The sequence below is a fragment of the Protopterus annectens genome, chromosome 16.part0 (genome assembly GCF_019279795.1).
Source record: "Protopterus annectens isolate FY-2018-M chromosome 16.part0, PAN1.0, whole genome shotgun sequence".
Classification (NCBI taxonomy): Eukaryota; Metazoa; Chordata; order Ceratodontiformes; family Protopteridae; genus Protopterus; species Protopterus annectens.
The window spans coordinates 6,188,671-6,207,274 of record NC_056750.1 but is presented as its reverse complement, the minus strand read 5'-3'; the positions used below and the strand labels follow the sequence as shown (position 1 = coordinate 6,207,274).

The 18,604-nt window shown below is 42.2% G+C and overlaps 1 protein-coding gene across 1 annotated transcript in view; it reads right to left on the bottom strand.

The window, feature by feature from the left end:
• CCDC180 (coiled-coil domain containing 180) overlaps nucleotides 1–18,604 on the bottom strand; it is a 2,826,277-nt gene that overhangs the window by 1,644,112 nt on the left and 1,163,561 nt on the right. The window contains exon 15 of the mRNA XM_044058396.1: nucleotides 3,683–3,798. Within this exon, the coding sequence (XP_043914331.1) occupies nucleotides 3,683–3,798 (116 nt within the window). The remainder of the gene's footprint in view (nucleotides 1–3,682; nucleotides 3,799–18,604) is intronic.

Sequence of the window (18,604 nt, the reverse complement as noted above, 5' to 3'; positions counted from 1 at the left end):
GGCTCTTAGAAGGCATACTACTCATATCTCCCTGGAAAATGATAGACTCTTCGAAGGCATACTACTCCTATCAACAGGCTCCCTTTCTGGATAAGTGAAGAACCTTTACCTGCTCCTTCTACTGACACCAACAGAACTTTTTTTCCCTTGCCTGCCAAGGGCATCTCTCCGGTCACAGAGGATGTGACTATCCCTGGATCTTTGGTGGCTGCATCTGTTACCCTAAAAGCACTAGAGAAAAAAATGAGCAGTCGGAGGAACAACAAGCAGCCACACCAGTGTGGCTTAGACCAAATAGGAGCTGGCATGACACCCAAAGGCTCCTTAACAACTTACCTCTTCTTGTGGACAGGGGAATGTAAAACCATGGAAGCAAGAGGTTGCTCCATTGGTAACCAGGGAAAGAGACTTTGAATGCAGATAGCAAAGCCTGGATGAGCTGGTAAATGTAAAGTAGAGAACAAGTGACAAGAAAACTGTTGTCAGCCCCCCACAAGCACAGTATCTGGCCCCAAAAACACATTTACTCAAATTATGACTAAAATCTCACTGAAAAGTTAAACTTTTGCAGTCAAAAAGCTCATATAAGCATTTACATGAAAAGTCCCTTAGAAACGCAACAACTAATCACAATAAATCAGTCAGAAAAACACAAGTTTGCCTCATAAAAATATATACAATAGACAGTTCTCTAACAGGAGACTTATCTACCCAACCTTGAAGGATCACTAGCCAATAGACAGTGCCACACAACACACAGAAGAAGCACTTTACAGTGGCAAAAAAGCTCTGACATAATCTGTGCTTCAACTGTCTTTTTATAGAGATCCTCCAAGTTCCTGACAGTTGATGCACATGGAAGGCACCCTTAAGCTTTGAAAGCTGCCTGGTCATGAGAAGTACAAGCCATATAGTTTAGGTTTCTGCAACAGTAATCTATTATGTTAAACATCATGTAGTTTCAACTATTCTAAATGACCGGAGAATTCCAATAGCACAGAGTAACAAAGTTCCAATTACAAACCAGGTGACCCAGATTCAATTAATGATCCAGATGCTGCAGGCAAGACTTGGCAGTGGAATGACAATGTTTGCTTACCTCTCTTTTTATGGATGGTGTGCAGGCACGTTTCAGGAATGCATGTTCCTATGGGAGAATTTCCGGTGGAGACTATAGATATCAAAGGAGTGTTAGACTCAAAGAAGGCAGGGAGTCTTGAAGGGTTACATCACTTACAGAAGTGGGTGATACACCCTAGCCAATGCTAATTTCATGCCAAAATCTGTGGTATATTACTTGGTATGTACTGTATGGTTAGGGGATTAGGTACAGAATCCTTGTCCCCAAGAATTCTTTCTACTTCTCCCTTTTCAACCCTCAAAGGAACAAACAAGTCCTTAGCTCTCACTTTCTGGGTGAAAGAATGGGTCAACTGAGAGAGTGGACAGGGAAAGCTTGATGGTCACTGGGGTGGTAAAAACAGAAAAAAAGAGAAAAATAAATCTATTTCTCACAGACAAAAGTGGCCCAAAAGTAATAATTATTAAATCAACATTGTGCAGATCAGCTGAAAGTACTGTAACAATAGATGGATGCACACTGCTTTCATTTTATTCTATTTCTTTCTTGTAAGGAAGGGCACTTACGAGTCTTGGTGAGATGGCCACTTTCTCCTACAACAATTCCTATTTTCATTGTACTTTGGGTAGTACTCAGTTTGCTTCTTTCTAAAAATTGAAAAGCAAGAATCACTAATACCCTGCTGTTTGGACAGGAAGGGCTTTCTCATAGTCCTAAAGTTCTCTTTCTACAGGTCCCAAGGCAAAGGTTTAGTACCTGAAGCAGTTCACAAAAGCATGGGGTAGCCAGAAAAAAAAAAAAAGATGTGATCTAATCAATTTTTTCCACATCTCTCCACACTTCTGGCACATCCTGTTAGACCCTCATCATCCTTAGCAGCTTCGGCTTTCTTATTGTTTTTTCTCAATTACCACAATGAGAATAGGTATGAAAGGAATATCTTACTAGCTGAGAAACACTTAAGCACAGACAGCTGGCCAAAACAAATCACCATATGTCCTTAATGTTTTGCAAAATCTAATTTCTGTAGAGGATTTTTTTGTTCAAGTACCAACTACTGTCTGAGAATGATTGCCCTTTCTGTTCAATGTAGTTTGGTACAAGGTCTGTTTACCATTGACTTGTTTACTTTAATAATAATACCCTAAACTAGTTGAAATTGTATTTACTAAAGTAATGGACTTGAGTTCATAATTGTACTCGTAACAACTTTCTGTTCCTATATATTTCTAAATGACTTACATTCAGAATTAGCATCATCTTTCATCAACATTCAGACATGACATACTTTTTTATTAGCTTTGCTTTGACCAAATTATATTTATTTCACATTTTTATCATGCACACAATGATATATGGCTATAATGGTATCAATTACTTCTTAATGCCAACCAAACAGTTGCCATGACCTTTGCAATTACACTGAAATTAAAATTCTTGATTTCTTAATTCCACCACAGTATATAATAATTCAATAGCAACCATCAACGCATTTCTAACTGGAAATATGATTTATTAGGACGTGTACTTGCCTTTTTCATTGCTGTTTTTTCTTCATCCATATTAATGACATGCAGTTAAAACTAATCAACCAAAGGTTAAAGCTGATGAATGTAATTAAGGCAGAATATCTCTACAGATGTACTGGGACACTGCTCATCAGATGACATCCCAGTTTTTGTCTACAATGACATCATTCAGAGTGCTATCTGAAAATCAAAAGCATTCTGTCTCATTTATATCAATAATGTTTTCTGTCACTTTGCAGTAAATGCGCATTGTAGAACTAATCACTCATGCTGTCATATTATGCTATCTTTTTTGCACCCTTCAAAGCAGGGGGTTGTATATCTAGAAGCAAAGATAGTACAGTTCACACTGACTTGTCTTCCCACCCATTGTATCTGTTGTATTTCTCATTTTTTGCCCCACATTTTAAACCATTCTCCTTCACTTAATTTTCTATTCCTTGCTCTTTGTTGTATCACACCTTTTTATTTGGATACACTATGGAATGATATTATTGCCTGTATTGCTGCATTCATTCATCTATTATGGCTTCCTTGCAGAATGCTGAAGCTACATCTTATTCATTTAGCTTTGATCCCACATGTTAAGCAATGTATGTTCTAATGGTAAAATACTTAGAAGAAAGTGCAAGTGTTTACATATAAATAATATTACCAAAACACTGCACATCCTGGAAGTTTAATGCCCTGTGTCTGCAGTGCTGATTTTAACATGCTTATACTCTCCAAATATTTCTGCAATATTACTGAAAAACAATAAAATCTTTCAAAAAAAAAACAAGTCAAGCCATGAAATCATAATATGCAAGTATGTGACATAGTTCAATATCCTTTCTTATATTTTTATGCCCTTCCATTAACCCATTTGTTTAAGTAAAATTTTAGTTATTTTAATATCATCTGAACAAACAGTGATTGCTATGAAATTAGTCTTTTGGAGAAAATGGATGTCTTACCTGAAACCTGGAATTATGAGGCAGAATACTGCATGTACTTTGTAACATTTAGATGAATTTGTGAATCTGTTCCTGGAGGGGGAAAAAAGGTACAAATATATGTCTGCTGTACATACCCCCTTTTGATTTCCTCAAGCAACAAAAGAACCTTTTCCAAGCAGGTCTTCAGTCCTTCCTCAGAGCTTTCCTGTCTCAATTTATCCATCATTATATCAAGGTTTGCCTCCTTTACCTGGTAATTAAAAACACATAACTGCTTAAAGAACAGTGACATATTTTAATGTAGATACACAAAGCAGCTTAGAGTTACACTTGTACACTTGCCTTATACACCACTGCACGTGGTACCTCCAGTGCTGTGCTGCAATCAGTTGCTATTCATGCCTGTTTTAAGGAGTGATCTAAAAAGCCTTAATTTTGTCCTCCATGATGTCACCAAAATGTTAACTGAACTGTGCTCTGAATTATGTCAGCAGAGGAAGTACGCATCCATAGACTTTAATGGGTGCATTGCATCCCACACATGTGACCCGTTCATTAGGATCTATGGATGCAAACCACACAAGCTCTAGAGTGATGTTAGAGAGGAATTTAGTAGAGTTATGTGGGAAAATACTTAATAAAATATTTACAAAGCTTTTTTAAAAAATGCCTACATAAGTTTAGTCAGATATGGTGGAAAATACATAAAGTACTCAGGTTAAGAAATGCGGTAATATATATTAAAAATGCGACTGATGCCTTTTATCTTTAAGTTATCTACAGCTGTTTATAACATATTTCATACAGAAAGTACTGTTCAGAAAGTAAAACTGTAAACAAAATGCACTACAACAGTCGACAGTTGATTTACATCATATCTTTTTTGTTTTTTTCATTCTTTCTGGTGTTTTTCTATTCCCTTTTATTTTCTACTGGATTACTGTCCAGCAATGACCAAGGGTTAAAAAAAAAAATCTTGTTGTAACTTACAGTGTCTCCTGAAAGAGGTTGTATCAGAAGACCATATAGGGGAGTGACAATGCTAATTTATTATTTATTTAACATTTGTTTACCGGGGAAAGTCCAACTGGGTCAGGAACCCATTTTCAGCAGAGGCCCGGGGAGAAAAGCTCCAAATGATACATGAAATTTAAGACACTATACAAGTATTAAAGACACATTAAATAAGTAGTGAATACTAAACAAGTACAGAGAGTTACAGCAGTAATCGAGTTCAAGCAGCACAAATTTGCAAAGTCTAATTTTATTAAATGATTAAAACGTTTTAATCATTTAATAAAATTAGATTTTGCAAATTTGTGCAGCTTGAACTCCGTTCCTACTGTGCTTTTGGACTGTTTTTGGTTGGTATTGCCTTGCACAGTGTTCCTTGTGGAGAAGTACAGAGGTAGATACAATAATAAAACATGCACTAGATAGGCAATACTAAATAAAAGTAATGTGGTAGATCACAACTTTTTTTTTTTAAAGGTAGGATTAAAGTAAAGAGTGAGGGTCAAGATATTAGAAGCAAGCATATGCTTAGAATAATTGTGGTGTAGGACAGGAATAGTTAAGGGTGTAGAAATCCATACAGTTTCTGAGTTCTATATGGTAATGGTTACTGGATGAAATTCATGGTCTTGGGATCTCCAGATGTAGAAAGGAAATGCACTAGAGAGTGGATGGAGTTAATCTGTTATGGAAAGAGCAGGGACAGGTCTGATTGCAAACAAAATTTTTTTATGGTGTGTTTGAAGTTGTTAAAGCACTCAGTGTTAGAAATGTCTGTTGGCAAAGTTCCAGAGCTCAGTAATATCATTAAAGTATAGGCACTGTCCAGCTGTTTTGTTTGGAATTTAGATGGTAAGGAGTCGCTTGTTTTCAGAGTGGAGGGCTCTGGTAGGGATGTAGAGTTTTGGGACAGATTTCAGGGATGTGTAACAGTCAGGTGTATATATCATTTTATGTGCAGAAGACAGATGTACTAGGCTTAGGTGTTGTGTGAGTTCGAGCCAGTTTAGTTATTGCAGAGCTAGGCAGTGATGGGAATGGTAGGAGTACCCTGTGGCAAATTTGGCAATTTTATGGTAACAGGATTGGAGCTTGTTTTTAAGAGAAGATTGTAAATGAGCAAATGTCCAAATCCATAACAACCAAACACACGTTAACAAAAGCGCTTTTATCGAAAAAGAGCTTTCGTTAAAGCATGTTACAAAAAAATTAAAAACACTTCATTAACATTTTAGCAGGGGGGGCTTTGCCCTCCCCTGTGCCCCTCCACTTTAATATTCTCCCTCCAAGACTGAACTACAGTGGAGAAAAGGGAACTTTTCCTTATCCACACCGTAGTACAGCCTCGGCAACAGGCATACTTACGCGAAAGTGCTTCTTCGGTGAAAAGCACTTTCACGTAAGTATGCCCGGTCGTTTGGGTTTCAGATGTTTGCTCATTCGAGCAAACATCCAGGACCCATCAGCACATATATGCTCGACACCTTGCCCCTTACTCTAACCTTAACCCTCAAAAACTTGTGCACACACTTCCATCCTCCAATGCGTAGAATTTTGGTACATCCTTCAGGGATTCTGCTGCAGATTTCCAGAGAAAGGACGCTGGAATCATTGGTTTGACAGACTACTCCTGCCCCTGGGGTGGCAGCCATTGGAAAATCAACCACATAGATGGAAAGTCCTACTTTTGTGTTGCTCATACTGGGGCTGTTGGGATTTTCTAAACCATATGTTCTTTGCACCCTTTTGGTGCCCAGAATAGGATCTCTGAGAGGATGAGAACCTAACCCCAACAGCAGTGAGCATCCTGCTTTCCTGCTCACTTTTTGCAACCAGTCTTTTATTTTCAGTCCAAATAAAGTGGAACCATCATAAGGAGCTTAGCAAAGGCAGCCCTAAATTGTTTAACAATTCCAGATAGTCTTAGCTAGACCTGTTTCCTCATAATGATATCTGACCCTTCGGCCCTCACTGCTCCATCTGCAGCATTAAATAGTCACATGGACAGCCTGCCTATGGTGCTCCTACTCACCATCTGTGACTCCACATGTGGCAGATTTTTTAGGTTATCTGCAGTCTTATCAGCTCCCTCTAATAATATGCATCAAATAATTAATATAACTGACAGAAAATGTACTTGAGGCATATACAGTCTTCAGTAAGAGATCCACACCTCTGGATTCCTTGTCGGGGGGGGGGGGTGGATTGCCTGGGCATCTTCTGGGGTCACTCTTTTCGTGGCAGCCAAAACAACAATAGCTTCCACAAGTGGTCATTTACTCCACTGAGGCCTGTTTTGGGGTATCCTGAGAACTTTATCCAGTTTTTGCAATACTGATTCACCTACATTAGCTTCTTTCCAGGCACACTGGTAAACCAAGCCCACAATTTTATCAGAGGTGGTACCACCCAAGCCGTAGGTGAAATGGATTGGAACACAACTTGAAAGATCACTCCTTAGGGAAGGTAGGATCAGTGGGCCAGGATCCCCTCTTCCTCATCATTTCTATAATCTCCTCAAATTTGGGGTCATTCAGAGGAGATTGTGGAGAAGTCTTCCCTTCAACAAGATTTCTGTCTGGGATAGGAGACTGATAGAGAGTCTAGGTGTTTCCTATTTCAATTTCTGTCCTTGACCATGATCAAAAGGGAGTTGTCTGAATGTTCTGAAGGGTACTCTCCCCAAATCATCTGGGCCTCAAGGAATATTCAAATCTGAGGTCCTATCAGGGAGAAAAATGACAGCTAAAGGAACCATGTTGACTGATGTGCAAGACTGAGGCCATCATGATAGGTGCCTCTTCCATGACCAGAAAGCTAGAGGTTTCCTCAGTAACATCTCTCTCTTTTCTTCTGGCAGCACAAAGAATGTCAGTGTTGAGCTTACTAAGGCCATGGCTCATGCTGACACTGAGGTCAGTGCAGAGATGATGACTTCAGCAGTTCATGGCACCAGGCTCAAGACCATCTTCTATGAGTCGGGTTTTGGCACTGAGGTGTACAATGATCTGCATCAATATCAGGAATGCACCTAAGGGAAGTCAGGGTCGATGTTGCCACCAAAGCATTTGCACCAACAACTTTGGGATTACTGACTTAAAGTACCAAATGAGCTGGCATTGATGTCGCCAGTGTCGTATGCATCAATACCACAGCAAAAGTCTCCGTTAGTACTGAAGGAACTGGCATGTGTTCCATTGCCTGGAACTCTAGATACTTTCTTATTGGTTCTTTCATTTCTTCCACTCTGTTTAAACACTGCTGGTAGCTATTTCCTGTGTCTTCGAAAGACTTGAATGAGACAAAATAATGAAGCACATGGTCTGAATGAGGTTTGGTTGGCATTTTTCAAGTTTAAGCTCTACAAAATATCCAGCAAAGTAGACTAAAGTACTACATTTAATACATCTTTGATGTGTTCAGTACATCATCCTACATGGCTTTGCTCAATTAATAAAATCCTCAACCGGAATAGATAAAGCATCCAAAAGGAGTCCACCCTAAACTGGATGCTCGCCAAGTGGCCATCTCAATCCTAATTCTCTGGTTCCCTCCCAGACACCCTCAGTGATTTCATTCCCACCTTTATAATAAGACACCAAGTGAACCCAATAAAATCCACCATCCTTCAACAAATCTGATATACAAAGAACTTCAAAACCCAAGATTTCATATCTGCACTAAATCAATGCAATTGCAGACAACTCTCATTTCTTTCCATGGATAGTGCTGAAACTACTTCAATAACACTTTCCTAACATTCTAAATCAGCTATCCCCTATCAGAACTGTTAGAACTAAATCCAACTATGCCCCCTGGCTTACCAAAGATACCCAACTACTTCTTAAATAGATAAAGCTTGGGACTCATGGTGTCACAATAAAACACAAATCAATAGACAAGCATACCTGGAATTAAGGAACAAAGCCAAAAAACAGACTAGGGCAGATAAAAGGAACCACTATACAAACATCCAATCTAAACACAAAACTAAGCCACAAAAGTTCTGGGCTGCCATCAATAAAATCCTGCAACCAAGAAAGACCAGTACTCCGACCCCCAAACATTGATACCACCACCAATAATATTGCCACTCAGTTCAGTTGAATACTTCACCAAATCCATTCTAGCCCTCACTAATAATAATTCTCCTATTTCATATCCAAACATATCATCCTCACCTGTACACCAAAACAGCTTCTCCTTACAACCTGCCCTGCTAGCACAATAAATAAATATCAGAATAAACTTAAACCCACAACCCCAGCACAGATACATTACCTGCAGAATAACTCAAGATCATAGCCAAAGCCATCTCATATCCCGCTTCCCTGCTAATCAATCATTCTTTATCAGGACAACGCATTCCTCTCTCTGGAAAATTTCACATATAATACCACTTCACAATGGGGGTAACTCAGTGGAATTATCTAATTACCGCACAACTGCCATCCTATCTCCCTTGTCTAAAATACTCGAAAAATGTATATATTCCCAAATAATGAACTATCTCCTTACTAACAAACTGATGACCAGCACCCAACACGGATTCTGTCCTAGTCATAGTACGACCACTGCCCTGATCAGTTTTACCAATACTCTAAATCAATACTGTAACAATGGCAACCTTATCTACACTGTCTTCCTAGATCTCTCCAAGGCGATTGATACGGTCTTCCATCCCAAACTTCTAATTGCTCTCTCCAATCTTAATCTAAGCCATTCCACTCTAGCCTGGTTTCAGGACTATCTACTCGACCACCGACAGGCAGTATAATAGCAAAAGTCCTTGTCTCCCTGCCTACCTGTCACCTTGGTGGTCCCCCAAGGATCCATCCTCGGTTCTCTCCTCTTCAACATATTAACCAACCAACTTCACAAATCTACCCAGCACACCACTCTAGTCCAGTATGCTGATGACTCCACCCTAATCCGTTCCGCCCCATCACTCCCTCAATTCCAGAAACTGACACAAGAATCCTTTGCTACTGTTGAAACCTGGTTAGCCAACTCTCAACTAATACTTCACCCAAAAAAAAACAGCTAATGATATTCCATCCCGTAAGAGCATCAGACCCCATACTTCCATTCACAATATACTCAGGTAACAACATCCCTATCACACCTGTCCAAAACACCAAACTACTAGGTGTTACTATTGACCAAAAGATGAAATTTGATATGCATATTGCACAAGCAATACAAAAGTCCATAAAAAACTTGGAACCCTATACAGATGCAGAAAGTACCTCACCAACAACAGTAAAGCTACCATCGCAAGAACCCACTTAGTCTCCACACTTCTCTATGCCTCCATCATCCTCAACAACCTAAATAAAGCAGACTTAAAGAAACTAAACACTTGCTACAATAAAATAGCTAAGTTTGCAACCGACTCACCCTTCAGTACACATCACTGACTAGCAATCAGGCGATCATCCTGGCTAGAATTTCCTAATCTGCTCATGTAAAACCAATTTACAATAGCCCACCAAATCCTATATAATCCCAATAAAATTCCTCCACTACATGGCCTATTGAATATCTATTCCAACAACCACCTTTTAAGATCCACTTCCAAAGCACTAGTTGACATAACCAAAAGCAAAAATAGCTCTGGTGACTCACTCTACTCTACTTGTATTGCAAAAACATGAAATTCCATCCCACTTGATATTAGGACAATAGAAAAAAAATAACTTCAAAAAACTCCTCCGGGCCCATTTAAACAGGTCCTGGATATGCAACTGTTCAGACCCTGGGTAGTTGCCCATGTTTATCTTACTGGGCAAGCTTACAACAGCTCCTTTCTATGTTCAGTACTCAAACAATGTGTTGTTTATTGTATTAACCACTATATGAATGTAACGATATAACTGAATGAAATGCCCTACAACTGTATTGTATATTTTTTCACATATTGTTATTTTATATTGTATACTTATTCTATTGTACTGTTCTTCAATAACTTGTATATTGCATTTACTGTACTAACCTTTGTGGAGCTTTTCTTCCCGGGCCTCCGCTGAAAATGGGGTGTATGACCAGTCAGACTCTCCTGGTAAACAAATGCAAAATAAAATAAAATGTAATTAAATTTTGTAACTTTTTTTTTTATTGATTGTTCAGTTAAATTTGCTGGCTTTGTGTCTGACCTATTGTCTGCCTGTCTAAAGCACCTGATTGCATCTCCTTCTAGTGAATCTAAGCACATTTTGCATTATGCTAAATACACAACTACTGTATCCTATTCATCTCATCTGTCCAGTTCAACAGATGGTCAGAAGCCCCAGCTGCAAGACACCTGGATAGCTTCATTACAGGAGAACTCTGAGGATAGTGGCACTGAAGGAAGCCCCAGACCTCAAGATGGCACCTAACTTGTAAAGTTTAGCAAAGGTGTGCAATGTAGACCATGTTGCTACTGCATTAATCTCATCAAGTAAATCATTTCTAAAGAAGGCTGTTAAAGAAACAACTTAAATGGTGGAATGAGCTTTAGGTTTGCATGGCAATGTGTGACTGTGAATCCAGTCAAACATAAGAAATACAATTAGAAAACCACCTAGAAAGGGTGACTTTAGAGACTTCTCACTGACGTTTATTAGGGCCAAAGGAAACAGAATTGTGAGTGATTTTGTTTTGTGCAGGTAGAATCTAGGATACCTATTACACCCAAGGTACGTAAGATACATTCACCTTTATTTGAATGATTTGGAAAAAAGACTGGCAAATGAATTGCCTGGTTAATGTTTGCATCAAAAGACACCTTAGGAAGAAAGTAGGGTTTAATAGTAGAGAAACTCTGTTCTTGTGAATAATTAAATAAGGAATGGTGGCAGACAGAGCACGTAATGTAGATATTCTTCTGGCAGAAGTAATAAGAACCAGGGACAATGTTTTCTGGAAGAGAAATTTCAAGGAAGCAGAGGATGCTTTTGCAAACAGAGACTTAGCTAATGCTTCCATTACAAAACTGAGATCCCATGGGGGAACTGGTTCTCCGACTGAAGGCCAGAGCAGGAAGACCCCTTTGAAAAAGGCCTTCCAGAATTTATGACAAGCTAAGGAATGGACCTCATAGCCCTCATAAAATATGAAAGAGTTGATAACTACACTTTAATAGTAAAAAACCTGAGACCTGACTCAAACATGTTAGCTAGGAACCATAATATATCTGGAATTGGAGCTGAGAAATGGTCAATATTTTGTGATTATTACACAATAAGTAACATTTCCACTTACTGTGTAAAGCTTATGAATGGATTCTTTCTGGAATGGGGATAGAGATAGAATCCTGATGACATCACTGGTTAAGGCTAGGTTATTAGCCATCATTAGAAATAAAGAACACAAGTGGTTAGTCTGAGATTGTGAAGGCGAGTGGGATAAGTAAATCCAGTCTGGGATCCAAGGTACAAGGGGGGACCCTCTAATGTGTAACCATAGGAGGGGAAACCAATTTTTCCATGGCTAGTAGGGGGAAATGAGGATTACAATGGCTTTGCATCTGATCACTTTCTGCAGAAACCTGGGGATTAAGAGTAAAGGAGGGTAAGCATAAAATATACTGGTAGGGGTTGCTTAATTGGAGCATCTCAATTGTCCCTTTGGGGGACAGGGGGATCATAGCAAAGAATTTGCTGCATTTGGTATTGGATGTGGAAACAAACAGATCATAGCAAGGTTGGCTGCAGAGGGTGAAAATCTGTTGTGCCACAACTGCACTGAGAGACCATCCATAAGCCATCAGGATAGACCCGCTAAGCCTGTTGGCAAGGCAACTGGTCTTCCTGAGAATTTGCACTGCAGTTAGAAATCAATGCAAAGCAATCACCCACTGCTACATCCTCATAGTTTTGCAGCATAAATGGTAAGACCTGTTAACACCCTGCTTGTTTATATACCAAACGGTTTACCTTTAAAACCGCGTATTGCAGAAGGGCGAACAGAACATTTCCGAAAGGCAGTCTGCAAAGTTTGCAAACACCGAACGGAAAAAGGTTTGAATGTGCAATGAGCGAATGCACAGTGAGATTCTCTCATTGCACATTCGACATTCTGGGGCAGATTGCACTATAGCGGGGATCGGGAAATGGTTATTTTCCCCACTGTAGTGTGATCTCGGAGTTAGAATAATAAAGTACCCACATGTGGAGTGCAGGGGGGCTTGCCCCCTTGTTTTACACTTTTTTTTTTTATATTAATGTTTGAAAAACAGCGAATCTGTTTTTCTGATTTGCTGTTTTTCAAATATTAAGGACTGTCGACATGTACAGTTTCATGATTTTGAGTCGCTCATATGAGCACTCGAACCACTGTGATTCACGGTTTTAAAGGTAAATCTACAAAACAGCTGTCATATTGTCCAAGTGAACAGAAATCACTCCTGGATGAAGGTGATCTTGTAGCTCCTGCAATATAAGGAAGACTGCCCAGCCTCCAATATATTAATGTGAAGACTTGTGTCTTCTCAACTCCATAATCCAGGGACGATCTTCCCCTTGCAGTTCCCTCCCACCCCAAGGAGAAGGCCTCCATCATCACTACTGCTGCAGGTGATAATGCATCTCACAAAATGAATGCAGGGGGATGTTACCCACCACTGTGACTGATCCTTGCATCATGGGTTAGTCATGATAACTGGGGTTGAAAAATTTTCAAAAACCTGAGACCACTGAGCCATTAGAAGCCACTGCAGAATCCACATATGAAAATGAGTGAATGAGAAGTTATGTACCTACCATAACGTTCCATGTTAGTTGTCTTCTCTCGCCTTCTTTCTTGCTTGATGGGTTCGGAGCCGATCCTCGCCCGACTGCACTGCTAAGCTCGAGAGTCACTTTTACCAGCTCGAGGCAGCCCCATATCCCATGATGCAAGGCGGTAAGTACCCAGATCTCGTTTGATGACAAAAGGGCAATAGCACCTAGCATAAAAACTTCCCAAAGGAAGAAAGAAGAAGAGAAAAACCTGTAGGATGGTAGAAGGACCAGCTCTGTATGGTCTTCAGAAATATAATTCTTTGTAGAGAAAGGTCTGTCCAGGCCTGGGGGAAGGAGGGAGGGTCGCAAGAAAGAAGCAGAGAAGACAACTAACATGGAACGTTATGGTAGGTACATAACTTCTCAATGTTAAGTTGTCAATCTCGCCTTCATTCTGCTTGATGGGACCGCGTCCCTAGCACCTCTATCCTGGGTGGCTCAATGGAACAGACTCTTGAGAACGGTAGAGCCAAAACTGGCTTTGTCCCTGGAGGCCAAATCCAATTTGTAATGGGAAACAAATGTATGAGGAGTGGCCCAAGTGGCGCTGCACAAATAGTGTCTAAAGGAAGTCTAGCTTGAAAGGCTGTAGAAGTAGCTAAGCTTCTGGTTGAATGTGCTTTAGGTTTTGAGCACAGCTGTTTTCCCCTGAGCCGATAAATTTCAGAGATGACAGAAGAAAGCCATCTAGATAAGGTCACTTTTGAGACAGGAAGGCCTTTCTTGTTATCAGCATAGGAAACAAAGAGTTGATCGGATTTCCTGAATTGTTTTGTTCTGTCCAAATAATATCTGAGTTGGCGGTGGACATCAAGATAATGTAATTTTTGTTCGATCTGTTTGAATAGTTTGGAAAAATACAGGGAGATCAATGGCTTGATTCAAATTAGTCTTTGAGGCGACCTTAGGCAAAAAGGTCGGATTAGTTCTCAATGATACTCTGTCTTTGTGGAAGACCAAATAGGGGGGGTGAACAGATAGAGCATGAAGTTCAGACACCCTCCTAGCCGATGTAATAGCAACCAGAAATAAAGTTTTCCATGAAAGAAATTTCAGGGAACAAGAAACAGCTGGCTCGAAGGGGGGAAGAATCAAGGATGTCAGCACTAAATTTAGGTCCCATTGAGGAGGAGGACTCCTGACTGGAGGCTTCAGGAGGAAAATTCCTTTCAAGAAGGCTCTACAAAGCCTGTGGGACATAATGTTGTGATCTGCGAACCCGACATGAAAGTTCAAGATAGCAGCCAACTGAACTCTAACTGTGGAAGAAGAGGAGCCCGCGTGAAAAATCTCCGTTAAGAAATCCAAAACTGCTTGAACTGGAGCAGTGAAGGGATCAATATTCTTGGCTTCAGCCCAATAAGAGAAACGTTTCCATTTGCTTGTGTAAATCCTCCTGGTAGAGGATTTTAGTGAAGCTACTATGATGTCTCTAACTGGGTTAGAGATCAAAGGAAGCCTGGCTAAGGAAGGAAGTGGAGCAACCATGCTGTGAGGTTGAGAGAAGGGATAGACCGGTGCAGCTGACCGGATTGGTGAATCAGAAGATCTGGCACTGGGTCCAGATGCCACGGCTGCACCAAAAGGTGACGATGGAGGAATGGAAACCAAATTTGTCGAGGCCAATAAGGAGCAATGAGAATCAATTTGGCTCTCAAAACGGTTGCTTTCTGGATAACTTGAGGGATCAGAGGAAATGGAGGAAAGGCATAAAGAAGTCCCTGGGGCCAATCCTGGGTCAGAGCGTCTCTGGGGGGATGGCCTGGCAGTGGGAAGAGAGAGAAGAAATCTGGGCATTTGCTGTTTTGGGGAGTAGCAAAAAGATCGCAACATGGGCAACCCCATTCCAGAAAAATCTCTTCCACTATAGATTGTTTGAGAGACCACTCGTGAGGCATGAGAATAGCTCTGCTCAATCTGTCCGCTAAAATGTTGGTTTTCCCAGGGATGTGCATTGCTACCAGAAACCGATGAGAGGAGATCACCCATTGCCAAAGTCTGAGTGCTTCTCGACACAAGGGGTAGGACTTGGTTCCGCCCTGTTTGTTGATATACCAAACTACAGACATGTTGTCTGTGTGGACTGCAATTGTCCCTACGGGAAGAAAGTCGTTGAGGGCTTGCAACGTTAAAAGCACTGCTCTCATCTCCAGGACATTTATGTGCAGGTGGTATTCGAAAGGTTGCCACGTCCCATGAACCATCCTGCCCTGATAATGACCCCCCCACCCGATCAGGGAGGCATCCGTAGTGACCGTGGCTACCGGAGATGGGGGTACAAAGTGTCTGCCTTGGTGAATCTGGGGAGAAGTGATCCACCAAGCAAGATGATTCTTGCAAATCTGTGTCACCAGTATTTGGTGATGCATTGGAAGTTGTTGGTAAGACCACTGAGTGAACAACATCCATTGAAGAAGGCGCATATAGAAGCGAGCCAGGGGAAGAAGGATAATGGCCGCAGCCATGAGGCCTAACACCTTTAGAACCATTCTGGCCTGTACCTTCTTGTTGGCTAGAATGATCCTGACGTGACATTGAATGTCTGAGATTCTTAGATCTGTAAGGGTAGCTGACATCCGAACAGTGTTTAAGTTTGCGCCTATGAAAGTAATAGACTGGCAGGGCAATAAGGATGATTTTTCGGAGTTGATCGAGATGCCCAATTGAGAACAAAGATTTATTGTATAATCCCTGGCTTGAACAAGCTGATGCCTGGTGGTGGCTGAAAGGAGCCAGTCATCGAGATACGGAAACACCTGGAATCCTTGACGTCTCAGGTGAGCCGTGACCACTGCCATACATTTGGTGAACACTCTGGGGGCTGTAGTGAGACCAAAGGGCAGGGCTCTGAACTGGAAATGACTGGACCCCAGCCGAAAGCGGAGAAATCTCCTGGAGCGTCTGTGAATTTTTATGTGATAGTACGCATCCTGAAGATCTATTGAGCACATCCAGTTGTCCTTCTGTAAGAAGGGCAGAATTGACTGAAGAGTGACCATTCGAATCTTGTCTTCCTCACAGACTTGTTGAGTCTGCTGAGATCAATATTGGTCTCCAGTCTCCGTCTTTTGGGGACCAAAAGAACCTTGAGTAGATTCCGGCTCTGAATGATCTGTTGTAACTGGCTGAATGGCTCTTTTTGCAGTAGTTTTAAGACTTCTAACTCTGCAATTTCCTTAGACCGGTGGTACATCTGGAAGGGAATTTGAGTGATAGAAAGGACTTTCCTTGAAAGGAATTTTGTAACCCTCGGATATGATCGACTGTACCCATCTGTCTTGAGTGAGGGAACGCCAGGCTTCTGGGTACAGCGATAGTCTTCCCCCGACTGCCTCCAAGGATGGACAGCCGGGCAACATCTCAGGGATGCTGAAAGGGCTTGTCAGAGAGAGGCTCTCTGCTTCCTGGTTTTGTGGACCCCCTCTGCCTCTAGAGCGGCGTCTGTTATTGTTACCCCCTCTGCCTCTAGGGGTAAACTGACCACGTGAATCCGGCGTGACTCCTTGGGATTTGCGGAACCACATTTTGCCACCCTTCTGTCCTTTGGGGTAAGGTCTAGAAGGGGTGGAAAAACGGACCCCTACGGCAGAAAGAGTCTTGCCGTCCTGCTCACACCTGGTCAACGTTTCCTTCACTTGAGAGCCAAACAAAGCTGACCCATCAAAGGGAGAGAGTTTGTGAAGGACGCCTTAAAGGGATCTGCAAAGTTACAGAGCCGCATCCAGGCTTGGCATCTAAGAGCCACACCTGTACCTGCGGCCCTACTCGCTCCATCAGCAGCATATGATATCAGTCGCATGGAGGAGTTAGCAATAGAACTAAGGGTTCCTAGCTGCGAAGCAATTTTTTCTTGAGCCCCTGCAGCTGTAGGATCCTGTACTACTTCACCTAGCTCCTTAAGGATATCCCTCTGGAGTCTGGTGAAGTGACATAGGTAGTTCAGCTTAACGCATAGCAAAGGTCGCTGAAGAGAACATCCGCTTACCATATCTATCCATGGTCCTAGAGTCCTTATTAGGAGGATGGACAGGTACTGAAGGATCTGCAAGTTCCTTTTTAGTGGCGGCCCCCACCACCATGTCATCAGCAGGGACACCTTTTGTGTGGAATTGCTTTTCCCACGGGCGAGTAATAAATTTAGAAGGCCTCCTAGGGACTGGCTCTACAGAGTCAGGAGCCGCCCACGCCTTCGAGCAATAACCTGCATAAGGGGGTCGAAGGCGGAGACACCCAGGAGGTGGAGGGCCGAGATCCAAACGCCTCAGGTATACTGACTCATCCTCAGAGGGATTATTGGTGGGCCAGTTTCCCCTCTGTCTAAGGAGTTCTAGGATGTCTGAGAAGGAGACATCCTCAGAGGGGGATCTTGGGGATCCCTCTGACTCATCTAAGTCAGTATCTGAAGTGATAGACTCGGGGGAGTCTACGTGTTTCCTCTTACAGGTCCTCTTTCGCGGAGGATCTCCTGACAGATCAGGAGAATCCTCGGAAGAGGGGGTTCTTCCCAGTGGGGAAACCTGAGGCGGAGGATCTCTGGGTCCGGGAGCAAGAGAAGTGGCAGAGATGTCGACAGGCACCATAGAGGGAGGAGCTAAGGGAACAGACTGCTGGCTGAGTCCAGTGGCAAGCACACTTTTCATCACCTCGAAAGCTCCCCTCCCAGGGAGGTCCGAGAGAACCCGTTCCGAAGAACCAGGAACTCCAGGACCCACCGAAAGGGAAGGCTCCGAGGCAGATGTCGGAGCCGAGCTCACCAAGGCCGAGGCTCCAAGGGGAAGAGTGGGGTCGGACAAGGGTCCGATGCCACTCACCCCCTCGGAGGAGACCAGGGAAGCCCGACCACCGAATCCCTCTAAGGAAGGTCTCGAAGAGGAGATAAGAGTAGAGGCTGAAGGAGCAGAAGGGGGTATCTGTCCCTCAGCCATAGCAGAAACCATTCCCGAAGACTCCAACTCCAAACTCTGGGGTAGAGTCGAAGGAGGAACTGCAATGGGGTGTGGACTAATAATGGTCTGTTGAGACGGACTATGTAGCATTTGGGCCAGTGCCTGTGATTTTAATAATCTACTGACCACTCTCTCTAAATCATGGTTAGAAAGCCTGGATGACCTGGATGATCGGCTCCGATGGCTCCGTTCCGAGGGGAGAGGAGAAGCCGGAGCCGAGAGTATCGGTTTCAAGGAAGGGGACCTAGACCTCTTCCTCGAAGGAACCATCGGAGCCGACGAAACCATGGAAGCTGTCAGAGCCGACAACTTTTCGGCACCGACAGAAAGT